The sequence below is a fragment of the Octodon degus genome, unplaced genomic scaffold (assembly GCF_000260255.1).
Source record: "Octodon degus isolate 3935 unplaced genomic scaffold, OctDeg1.0 scaffold00042, whole genome shotgun sequence".
NCBI lineage: Eukaryota > Metazoa > Chordata > Mammalia > Rodentia > Octodontidae > Octodon > Octodon degus.
Genome location: NW_004524618.1, coordinates 3,357,124 through 3,369,723, shown reverse-complemented (window position 1 = coordinate 3,369,723; position 12,600 = coordinate 3,357,124). Strand labels below are relative to the sequence as shown.

The window sequence follows — 12,600 nt, the reverse complement described above, 5'->3', positions numbered from 1 at the left end:
CATCCAAAAGCCCCACCTGTGACCACAGGAGGCTTTGGGGACACATCTAGATCCAGGCCACAACAACTGGAACAGAAAACTCCATTGAACTCCCCTTCCCCTAAAAATAGGGATTGGCTAATAATTACTTTAGCGGTGCCGTCCTGTCCTCCCATTGGCTCGACAGGGGTCCAAGACCACTCAAGGGTGCTGGGTGCTTCCTCTGGGCAAGGAGCTGAACTTGTACAAGGGTCAATCATGAAGACCTCATCTCGTGGGGGAGGCACGAAAATAAGCCTGAAGTGCTTTGTGATTCAAAGGAAGGAGGCCCGACTTCAGCTGGGAAGGTCAAGGAAGCGTCTGGAGCGTGTCACCTCGAAGGCCATCAATAGCAGACAAGCATGAGGGAAGCACATTTCCGGCCTCCGGGGAGGAGCACTTGAAGAAAAGCCACATTCATTATTGTGCCCTGCTCTGTCTCCTGGTGCTCATGGATGCTCCTCAGCATGTGACACAGGAACCACGAGGCCCTCGTGAACAGCAGGGACAAAGGAACCTCTATATCCCTCAGAGACTGGGTGGCCCTGTCTCTTGTTAAGGGAATTTCCAAGTCTAGGAACCCACTGGCTTCTGGTAATACTTCCTTTATTCCTCAGCTGGAAGTGGCCGCAGGGAGTAAGGTTGGAGGATCTGGGAGCTCCGCCCTCCGTCAGGCGGCTGGGCCAGAGTGGGCTTCCTGGCTTATGGCTGCCCCAGTGGACCGCCGTCCTCCTCCTCCCAGTGGCCACTGCCTGGGCCCTGGCCCTGGCCCTGGAGAGCTGCAGCAGCCCTCTGCGGCTGGAGCCGGCTCTTGGAGCTGAGCTACCCTGTCCTTCCCCCATGCAGCCCTAGACAGCTCTGCGTCCACCGCACCGCCGCAGAGTTCTGATCTAGGTGCGAGAAGGACCCTGGTGCGGGGAGCCGCTTGTCGTCCGGCTGGAGGCCGAGCACTGGGGTAGGGCAGGAGAAGTACTTCCGCCAGCAGCCGGGCGAGCCTTCCTTCCCTCTGCTCACCCCACCCTGCTTCTTCCTGGGAAAGGCCTGGAGGGGACGGTCTCGTGCCATCAGCCTTTCACGTGCTCCAGGTGGGGGAACATTTGCGCTGTGTGTCAACATGGTCCTGTGGCCCACATCCTGCTGTCTTTTGGGCCACTGGGTGGAGCTGCTATCCTGTGACCTCCTGCGCTGCTGGAGCCACACACAGGCCCCTCACGGGGCCATCTGTATTTGTTCCCTCCAGAGTCAGAGCCAGGGAGTTCGCTTTATTTAAAAGGTGAACTGTGGGCACAGAAAATGCCCACCAGTTAGCTGGGCTCCCTCTTCTTCCAGGCAGGGGGCTGTGGGGACAGCTGATGGAGAAGCATCCTGACCCCAGGCTCCGCTGGCTCAGCCGTGATGGAGGAAGAGGTGACCACGGGGCTAGGCTGAGCACCTGCAGCCTAGTTGTAGGGAGCCAGCCAGCTGGGAGCTCACAAGCGAACCCCTCAACCCAGGACTCCCAGCAGATGGGCTTTATCGGTATGAGAAGAGTGGGAAAGCACCCCAGGAACCCTTTTGGAGGAGACCCCAAGCCAGCCAGCCTAGCCGATGACCGCTGCCCTAACTCGGGGTGCCCTTCGGGTGGGAAGGTGTAGGGGATGCAACTCACTTTGCCAAGAAAGCTGGGTCACCTCCTCCAGGAAGCCTCCCCGACCTCCTCCTCCACCCCCTCTGAGGCTCTGGGATGACCTCACCCTTCTGTATCCTCTGGGTCTGCCGGGAACCACAGGAAAGGGTCATAGCTGACTTCTGGCTGGAGGCCAGCACTGCATTTTTAAATAGACCTCCCTTGGTGAATCAGGGGAGAGCAGGCGCCAGGTTCCACCTTGAGGACTAGATGCCTCAGAGCACCCTGTCCAACAGGGGTAAAATTGAGACATGTCTACAATTTAAAATTTTGTAGTAGCTGCTTAAATATGTAAAGAGAAGGTGGTAAAATTGATGTTAAGGTTTTTTCTTCATAACTGAAGATATTTAAAATATCATTTTGAAACCTTACGTTCAAGACCAAGAGCAATAGAGTGAGGTTGCACCTCACACATACCGTCAGTGCACGTGCTCTGGCACTGAGCTGCGTCTCCAGCCTCGTTATATTTTATTCTGAGAGAAAGCCTCACTAGGTTGCCCAAGCCAGCTTTAAAGTTGTGGTCCTGTCTCCTGCCTCTTGAGTAGCTAGGATTATGAGCACATTCCTCCATCCTGGCTAACACAAAAATTCTTAATGAGAATTAAGCATTTATACTGTATATCCCCTTCCCAAGAATCCAGGGTCCGTGTCACATGTGTGTCACATCTCACCTTGGCCTGGCCACTTCCCAGGGGACATTCAGAAGTCCCCAGAGCTGGGGAGAGATGCAGGGTCTCTAGGGCACCCAGGCCCAGTTGCTGCCGTGGGTACTTCGTGTGCGCTCCGAGGCCTGCTCTGGAGCTATGGGAGCCTCGGTGCCAACCCTTGATCCCCTTGTTCCTGGAACCCAGCAGAGGAAGGTACCTCCCCTCCCACTCCTCCTGGCCTGCAACCTGTGCACTGGGGGTGAGAATCTCAGTACACTCAGCCTGGAAGGGAATAGAGATTACCAGCTTGGGGGTGCAGAGCTGAGGGGAAATAGACAGATCCTCAAGCTCAGCAAGACAGGCACTTGGGCCGGGACCCACAGCTCCCTGGGTGCCACTGGCCCCTGTTCCTGAGAGCAGGGCTTCAGATGGGGGTGGGCTGCCCCCCACCGGACAGGGTGCTGGGCCCACCTTCATCCTCAGAGACCTATGGAGCTGTGGTTCAGTGGCACCAGGCCTGGTGACACACGAGGACGGCTAAGCCATCTCCTAATGCTCAGTGTTCTGGAAAAGATTCAAGTCACCTAAAAATGGCATAAAATGTAAAATAAAATCAAATTTTATAGAATTCATTGGTAGTAAGAAAGTGCAGATACGCGGCCAAGGATGCCAAGTGTCATGCTCTGTCATGGTGGAAGGTCACAAGCAGCCGAGCAGCCAGCACCCAGGGTGTGGGTGAGCCACCACAGCCCAGGAAACAGTGGCACTCCGCATTGCGAACAGGGAGCTGGTGTGGGAGCACTCTCTAATACGCAAAAAATGTTGCTTGTGTTGTGTAAAAGTGTTGACAGGTTCATTTTGTTTATAGGCATGGGCAAACGCCTGGAAAGGGTAGAGAGCCCCAGCTTCCAGGGGAAGTGGTTCTTTTCTTTGCTTGACCACCTGCTATTTTTATAATTTCTAGTTTTTCCTGCAGTGAAGTAATAAGTATGTTACTTATGTAATATAGAAATGTGCAAAAGAATATAGGGTGGAACTTAGGAATTCTAGTGCCATAGAATTTATTTGAAAATGTATTAATTAAGAAAAAAATCCTAAGTAGATGTTTACCGTGTTGTGGCCCAACAGCTGTATTATTAAGTGCAGGGAATTATTAAATGCTTGAGAGTTGGAGTGGCAACATTAAAAACTCATGAGCCAGCTTTTTCTAACCATCTGTCTGTGTGCAGGGAAGTGAAAGCTAATCACCAGGCAGTTCCGCCTTCTTCTGAGTGGAATTCACCCGTGGACCCCGCCTCATATGTGAGCTCTAAGTAACCGTGTGTATTGGGTCATGACTGCACAGGAGGCAGTGCTACACTCATGTGTCGGAGCTAAGTGCACAGATGAATGGAGACACACAACACGAGCTTGCGTGCGTGCACGTGCGTGCACACACACACACACACACACACACACACACAGCATAGGGACTCTTGTGATCACTTTGGTCTAAGACACCATGACAGGCTCCTCCTGGGCATCCCTGCTTCCCTGCTGTCCATTCGCTACACAGTAGCTGGAGGCATCTTGTCAAAGCCTGAGTCAAAGCCTTGTCTCTTTGGCACAAAACGTGCACAAGCCCGGGACTTCCTACTCTCCAGAGCCCTGGGGCCGGCCCATCCTGCCTCCAGGCCTCGCTGCCTGCTCTTCATCCTCTGCTCGCAGTCACACCAGGCCAGCTGCGCTTCCCCTTCCCCTTTCCTAGAATGTCCTCTTTCCAGAGAGGTTTGTGTTCCTGGTTTCTGCAGGTTTCCGCTGAGTTACTTACTCTGAAGCCTTTCCTACTTCATCCCTCTCGTCGCCCCTGACACGGGATGTATTTGTCTCCTGTGTGCCTCCCTCCAGCAGGGTGTCAGCTCCCTGGGGGCAGAGGCTTTGCCTCTTTAATGCCCAGTGCTCTAAGTAGGAGCTCACTGAATAGCTGAAGGACGGAATGAACGCGTGGACATCAGACACCCATGTGGCGGGTCCTCCGTATTCCGCAGGGAGGCACCTGAGGCCCATGTGAGGCAGGGTATCTGTCTCACCCAGCTGGTGAAGCAGAACTAGATCCTGGCTCCAGCCTCTTGGCTGCAGCTCCTACCTGTGCCCTGGGAGGAAGCTCAGCCACACACACACTCAGGGGCCCTGGCCTGTCCGTCCTGCCTCCTGTGTGTTTTTCCAAGTTAGAGAACTTCAGCCCAGGGTAGCAGAGGAAAAACAGTGGTTGCTCCAGAACCCTGGAAACTCTTCCAGTGGGTCTTTCCCTGGAAAAACAGTAGTGCTCTCAGGGTGGGAAGGCAGGAAGGGGAGGGTCTTCTGGCAGTGGGAGCTGTGGGATAGATTTGGTTTTGTAATTAAAATAACATCTGGGTGTGTTTCCCTGGAGCGGTTCTGGGAGGTGGGTGGTCTTCTTCCATCCAAGCCCTGGACAGTTTAGAAGAGCTGGCGGCTGAAGGCTTCACCCCGCAGATGACGTGTGAAAGCAGTCCTGTCTCAGCAGCACATGGCAGCATGGCCTGAAGGCCTGCCGGTCCGCGGCCCCGTCTCCCTCGGGTGCCTCCCGATGCCTCCCCTTCCTGAGAGGTTCAGACGCCCCCTTGATGCGTGGAGAACCCTCGCCTCCTCCCGCTCACGCCCCATGTGGTTGGTTAATTGCCTGTGAAATGAGGGATTTCAGGCGTCACTCATCCGTGTGATCCAGAGGGCAGTGCAGCAGGGTGGGGAAGGGATGCCAAGGGCTGTTCTAGCCTTCTGAATCCCGTCTCTGTCTCGCTGGCTTTGCAGATGCAGCTTCTGGATAAGTTCCCCATTGAAGGAGGCCAGAAGGACCCCAAGCAAAGGATCATCCCCTTCCTGCCAGGTAAGCTCAGGTCTAGGGTGACCTGGAGAAGGGCATTCCTGCAGCCATGAAGAGGCCAGCTGTTGAGCCGAGGGTTTGGCCTAGAGAGCTGCATGATGACCATTCCCCAAGAGATCCAGAGGCCACTGGCCTCCAAGCAGCTTCTGCCATCCCAGGACCGGCTTTGCTGGACCCTGGCTTCTAGCTGTGAAAAGTTCCACTCTCACCAGTTGAGATCCTCAAACTGGGTATCCTCCCTGGGCCTGAGCTGCCCTAGACTTCATGCCCCCATTTGCAAGCTTAGTTAGCATGCTCGTGAACTGGCAGAGACAGGATTTGAACCCAGCTCAGGCTGGCCATAACAGAGTACTATTTTGGAACCTGTTTCAGGCAATCAATTATGTTGTGTAATTTGGAGGAAATGTCTTGGGTTTGCCATGACCTGCTATGACTACTCCTCAAGTTTGTGCAGTGATCAGCGGTGTAATTACAGACGGCTGCCTTGATTGTTATGGCATTCAGATCTTCCTAGTGAGATGTGTACCATCGTTTGCCCGGAGGGTGATACTTGGAGTTCCACTAAGCAATTCCAGCTGTTACTAGACGAGAGCTCAGAGAGAAAAGTGGCCGAGCTGAGGCAGCAGCCCTGATCTCCTCTCACCTGGGCTCTGCCCAGAGCCACAGGGACAAAGCCATCTCCTGGCCCTGCTGGTAACCTACCCTGCCTGAGGTAGTGGCCTGGCCAGCTCCTGGGGAGCTCCCTTCATGGTGCGATTCCCCTTGTGTGTTAACTCTGGCCCAGACTCCACAGACCAAGCAGCAGTTTGAGGGTATTCAGCCAGACCAGTCCCCCGAGCACCCCGCCAGTCCACAGCCTGGACCCACCCATGGCTTGAAAGCAGAGCTGGCTTAAGGAGCGGCTCCTCTGTTGGGTGTGCTGCAGGCACCACTCATCCTCAGAAGCAGCAGAAGGCAGGAGTGTGTTCAGCCTGCCTAGGAGTCTCATGCTGAACTTGGAAAGTGCTTGTTAGCACCCAGTTGAGCATCTAAGCCCACAGCCTGGGCAGACCAGAGCTAGTCCGGGGGCATGGGAGTCTCAGCCCTGGCTTCTCCCACAGAGGCAGAGCGTGAGTGGCTTCTCCAATCCTGGCCTCCACGTTGCTTTGGGGAGTTTTTGTGCTTCACTTGCGTTGTCACAGAGTCTTTTTTTTTTTTTTCCTCCCATGTGTGTATTTGATACAAGGTCTCACTGCATAGCTCAGACTCATAGTGATCCTCCTGTTTTCAGCCTCCTCGGCACTGGGATTATAGGCATGTGCCACTGTGCCCAGACTCAGTCACCAACTCACCGTGCCCCAGGGTTGGGGCCAGCATGGCATGTGGGACGGGGGATCAAACCCTGGTCCCTGGGCTTGCCAAAGCAGGCGCTTAGTCCGCTGAGCTATCTCACCAGCCCGTCACTGAGTCTTGAGGAAATTCAGAATGTCCAACATCCAGGGCTGCACTAACCTTAGGTATCCCTCCAACAAAATCTGGATAGGAGCATCCCCGGGGGATGTGCGGCCAGCACAGTGCTCTGTCACAGGTGATGGACCTGGCCCTGTAGCATGAGACCCTCAGCTGCAGAAAGAGCTTCTGCTGCGTCTGCTTCATCCTGGGCTGGGCTCTGGGGAGGAGTTCCATGTCATCACTCGGTCAGTAGTGTTCAGGAGGGGCTGGGTGGCCGGGCCGGTGGGCGGGAAAGCGTCATCTAAGGAGTCGCAGTGGGGAGAGAAAAGTCATCTCCATAATCAGAATGACCTAAAGTGGGCGTGACACTCGACTACCAAGCAACTCCTGCTGGGACTGGCCAAGAAGCTCGCAGAGCAGAGAGCTGAATGACAGAGACCTGGAGCTGCCCCCGAGTGATGGTGGGATGGGGGCCCTGGCTTCTGTACCGCTGCCACCCTGGCCCAGTGTCTGAGGAGCCAGATTGATGGGTTTACTCGTAGACACCCTAGCTTAGGCAGTTACTAGTTACATGCTCTTCTCTGTGCCTTACTTTCCACGTCTGGGAAAGGGGATCCACAGCAGTGTGTACTTCACGGGGCTGCTATAAAGAATGGAATAAATCAGTGCACCTCAAGTGCTTTCAGCTGTGGCTGGCCCCTGGTCCTCACACAAGCTCGCATGGTTTGTATCGATGCACCCCCAAAGGCTCATGCACTCAGAGGTGGACTTCAGGGAGGTGGCTGGACCATGGGGAGATGGTACTCAGGGAATTAGACCGCCGATGAATGTGTAGTTAGATAGGATGCTACAGAGTGAAGGCTGCTCAGGGTACCACGGTGTGACCCGGAAGGGTGCTTTGCCCTCCTCCTCCCCTGGCTGCCTTCTGCTTCCTGCCTGCTCTGCCACCAGCTCTATTTTCTCGGCCCTGCCTTGGACTCAGCAGACTGCTGACTGAAACCTGTCTCCTAAGAGTTGTGGCTGTCAGGCATTGTGTCCCAGCAGTGAGAAAGTATTAGGGCTCATGTCTGGATGTCCCTGAAAGCCTTGTGAGACATAGGTGGGACTTTTTCAGAGGTGGCCGGATCTAGAGTGTGTGATTGATTCAGGGTGCAATGCTAGGATTAGGGGTGCTAGGATTAAAGCGGGTGATTACTCTAAATCAGTCCATTGATTGGTTTGGCACTGCCTTAACCCCAGTAACCTGGATGCAGTACAAGGGGCAGAAAGGCTCGTCTTGCCTCTTGCTTGCTTCACTGCCTTCTGCCCACCGTGAACTGTTTTTCCCCTGATGCCTGTCATCTCCCCTGCCTTGGAGCCAGCTGATGAAGGACTGAGACCTCTACAGACTGTGTGCCAAATAAACCTTTGATCCTTTAGCTTTGGGTGTCAGGTATTTCATCTCAGCCAGGAAAGAAAAGCAGCTAAGACAGAAAGTAACCGAGACACATGCCTAGCATCTCTACCGCAGTTGCACTTGCAGCTCTGTTTGAGCCACTGTTGCCCTGTTATGCTGACTAGGAGATTGAGGCCCAAGGTTGCTGATGAGTTGCTCAGGGCAACATAGCCAGGAGGTAGAGCCAGCTCTGGGACTCCTGATCCCCACATCTGGGCCACAGCTGCCCTCCACATCCACTGTCCCAGGGTGCAAGGCCCCCACTACTATGGAACTGAGTGAGGCTGAAGCTCGGTTTGCTACTAGAGGAGGGCAGCGAGGGTTAAAGCAGCTGCGTGATGTCCTGGGCTGAGTGCCTGCGTCACGCCAATGTGTGACAAAGGGCAGCTGGTGGTATAGAAAGTCACCTGCCCACCCTACTCCCACCTGCTGGGCAAGGTCATGGCATGCCCATGTGAATGTGCCCGTGCACAGTGGGGCATTGTCACGAGGAGCGAGGCCCACTCAGCCCAGACAGCAAAAGGGAGCTCTGTCCCTTCCTGCTGTGCTTCCGCTCTGCCCTCCCCTGGGCAGCATTCTGCCTTGCACTGTCTCCTTCAGGCCCTCAGAGTGGGCACTGCTGCCACTGCATCCCTGGCTTCCTCCTGCCCACTGACAGCTGCCCTAGCCCCTTCCTGCTCTACTAGCTCTACAGTTCTGCGCCTTGGGCACAAAGGAAAACAACAGAGCCCAAACAACCCAACACAGTCAGAACGAGGCTTGGAAGAGCCAAGTGAGCATGCAGACCCCCACCCCACGCCTGGATCCAGGGAAGCCCCCAGAGGAGAGGGCATCAGAGAAGAACAGGACGACCATAGCCGCCCTGGCAGAGCTCGAGCAAGTGAGCCTTGGAGGGCTTGCTGTCCTGTGAATTTTCCATAGCAAGGAGGAAAGAAGGACGGGGTGGATGGAGGAATGAGGCAGAGGTGTGATGCCACTTCGTCTGACCTCAGCCCGGAGGCTCTGAGGGGCGGATGGAACCCACACTGCTCCATCCAGGGATGCAGCGGCAGCCTACGGGTGCAGTGTGGGCAGAGGGGCCCCTAGTGACTGAGGCCATGTGTCTGGGAAGGGAGGCCACTGGGAGCTGTGGGAAGCTTCCACCACCTGCAGTGTCATCTGAGCCACTGTGTCCACCTCCCTGCCTTTGGAGACAGCTCTGAAAGCCACCTTCTGATTCCCTAGGGCTCACCGATGGCATTAGGGACTTGGCTAAACCCAGAGAATGGAATGCTCTTACCACATGGGGAGGGGGTGGTCAACAGGCAGCCCTGGGGACAGCTGTGCCAGCCTTCTGCTTTAGCAGGAACATCAGTACAGGGAAAGCCCAAGGAGAGGAAGCGGAGAGCACACGTCCTTTCCAGAAGGGTTTCAGCTTGAATTCTATTTTTTTTTTTTTTTTTTTTTTTTGCAGAACCAGGGATTGAACTCGGGTGCTTGTGCTTGCCAGGCAAGTGCTTGTTCTACTGAGCCATCTCCCTGGCCCCTCAGCTTGAATTCTAGAGATGCTGGTCTGTAACAAACTTTTCTGCTGCCTCAAAGTTCAGAAGTGTTTGTAGCATCGGTCCTCTTACTCCTTCTGGCCAGCCGGCTGCAGGCTCATGGCCAGGGCCTCGTAGACATCCGGTGCTGGTGCTAAAGGAAGCAGCGCAATTGAAAGAAGAGAGAGAACCCTTGCTTACAGACTTTCTCTCTGCCAGGCACATTCTGGCAGCAAATCCTACATAGGAGCCAGGACAGGAGCAGACACAGACTCGAGAGATGTCTAGGTGGATGTGACCCAAGTTCAAATCAAGCTTTGGGGCTTAAAAATGGGGAGTTCCCAGCTGTTGCCTGTGGCCAAAGATGGAGGCTCATTCCTCAGAGAAGGCGACCCCAGATGGTGCACACTGGCTCTTGAGGAATAGACAGGGTGTTGTGCATGGCTCCAGGGAGGGGGTAGTGCTTGAGGTGTCTGTGAGCTGCCCCAACAAGGTGGTGGGGAGGGCCACTGCAATTACTGACATTTGCGTGCTGATCAAACCTGTTTTGGTTGGGGAACAGCCCTGAATCAGCAGTCTCTGAGGCCTATGTGGTCTGTGGAGGAACAAGGAGAAGTTATGAAACCTGTGTGTGGACACATAATTCTCCAGCAAGGCCTCCTACCACATGGGCTGAGAGCTCCTCCAAGGCCTGGCCACATTGGGAGCAGTAGTATCTGCAGGGGCAAAGACAGGACTCCCCAGGCCTTGCCTCCAAGCCCCACGGTATGAGACAGCAGGGAGACACACTGTCTCTTTGGCTAAGCTTTGTGGGCTCCCTCTGAGACAAGGCCCTTGTCTGTTTCTCTCCTGCTTCTGCCATGGGGCTGGCACATGGCCAGTGCTGTGCCAAGCCTTGTGATCAGTCTCCATCCCGTGTAGACACCTTTTGTTGAACGCCTAGTATGTTCCTGGCTTGGCCATAGCTGTTCCACACACTCCAGTCTCACTGCAGGGCAGTGTCCCCATTTCAGAGAGAATCCAGTCAGTCCCCAGCACTGTGTAGCCACCATTCCTGTCACCCCTGCATATGGCCCTGGCTGAGGAATCGCCACAGCCCGTTGTATCTTGGCTCTGTCTTTGCCACTCCTCTCTTGCCTCTGGTGCATTCCAAGTGAAGGACCTGAGACCCAGCACCCACAGTCCCTCCCCGACTGTCACCATAGCCACATGCATCAGGAGACCCCGTCTGGGAGTGGGGAGGTGGCCCAGACCTCACAAAGGCGCAGGTGACTTGGGAGGGCTCTTAGTCTGCTGAGTAGGAGAGGTCATGAGCACTAATGACAGACTTTTTCTTTTTACAGCTAAGCAAGTTAAGTGTATTATTGCTTTAATATGATTAAAAATCAGGGCCCGCCAGGCTTTCAGGGCAGTGTCTTTAGTCTTCGTCTAACAAGGCTGGCTATTTTTACATCACATTTTTGAACCTTTTATTTTGAAATAATTATAGACTCACAAGATGTTACAAAATGCAGGTGTGCTACATTCCTCCCCTCCACTGGCACCACCGGACAGCAGAGTGGGTGGCATCTCTCCCGCTGTAGGGACAGCCAGTCTCTCACCGCCACGCCGCTCCCCAAGTGGTGGTGTCTTATGTAATCTGCGGTGTGTTAGCCCAAGCCGGAGCCTGCTAGTGGCACAGTTCAGCACGCCGCGCTCCAGCCGGCCCAAGGGTGTGCTCTCGACGGCAGGGGCTGGAGAGTGCCGTCAGCAAGCACGGGAGCCGAGGCTGAGGAGCTTCGGCCCGGGCCACACTGCGGGCTTTCTACCTCCAACAAGAAGGCAAAAATGGGCGAAACTTGCAGTACTAATTTGGCACAAGTTACATCATCTTTTGGCCGCCCTAAGTGGTAGTCTGTTCTTTTGATTGCATGTATTTTTAGAATTTAAGGATGCTCCTAGTTTGCTGGAAATGGGTAGACATAGAGTTTAGAGATCAGGCGGTTACCTTGATCCAGGTCCTTAGGGCTAGGAGTGGCGCTATGAAGAACTGTGAAGGGTCTCAGCTCTTGCCCTGTGTGCAAGCCATGTAAGTGAGCCTAACGTGATTTCCTGGATGCCACAGAAAACATAAATAAGAGTCCTGGGTCTGAACTTTTAAAAATCTTGTTTATTAGTGCCTGTTAGTTATACAGATGAGAGACCCTCTTTTTGGCTATGCACCTGCATATAACGTGCTGGGTACTTCTACTCCCCATCATCCCCTTAGCCTCCCCCTTGGTCCCTCTTCTCGCATAGCCTCGCTTCTCCTCCAGAGGAAGGCTTTATCACAGCTCAGTGGTAAAATTTCTCCCCAGTTGGCGTCAATCCCATTGCCAAGTTCCATGGGGGTGCCAGGAGGGGTTCTGATGAGCGCCTGCAGACTCAGCGGGTTACATTAGAAGAACCCAGATCTCAGGAGCCCTCATCTTTTATAAGAGCTGAGAAGCCAACCTGTCCTGCTATTGCTGAGAGGGCCACTCCCTCCTTCCCAAGGCTGGTGCAAACCTGCTGCTATCGCTCCAGGGCAAGACTCTCCCCTATCCTCTAAGGCTTTCCGCTCACTGCAGACACCATGGATACAGCAGAAACCCGGGAGGACTGTCTTGTAAGTGCATCCGGTGCCCTCTGGGGCTGCTTGTGCTGCGGAAGTAAAGAAGGGGTAGCAATCAATGGCTTCTGGATGATGGGCCTGGGTGGTGGGGTCAGCAGCCTCTGAGGGCAGCCTCCTGTTTACGTGGAACTTTCTGCCTTGTTTTAAAAGACCATTGTGGAAAATCCACCTCCTGTTGCCCATCCTGGGATTGGAGTAAATTTCCTGTGTATCTCGAGTTTGCTGGCCCGAGGAAGCTTCCCAGGAGGAAATGGTCATTATACAGTAGAGAGTGTAGCCGCTAATGCAGAAAGCAAGCAAGTGCAACCAGGCACAGAGGGACCTCAGCAGCCCAGCCAGGCTCAGAGGGACCTCAGCAGCCCAGCCAGGC

At 54.5% G+C, this 12,600-nt stretch overlaps 1 protein-coding gene across 2 annotated transcripts in view; it reads left to right on the top strand.

The window, feature by feature from the left end:
• The window catches only part of Sh3pxd2a (SH3 and PX domains 2A), a 200,343-nt gene that overhangs the window by 66,999 nt on the left and 120,744 nt on the right, over positions 1 to 12,600 (top strand). For both annotated transcript variants that reach the window (XM_023715639.1, XM_004631506.2), the window contains exon 3: positions 5,140 to 5,215. In XM_023715639.1, coding sequence (XP_023571407.1) covers positions 5,140 to 5,215 — 76 coding nt within the window. The remainder of the gene's footprint in view (positions 1 to 5,139; positions 5,216 to 12,600) is intronic.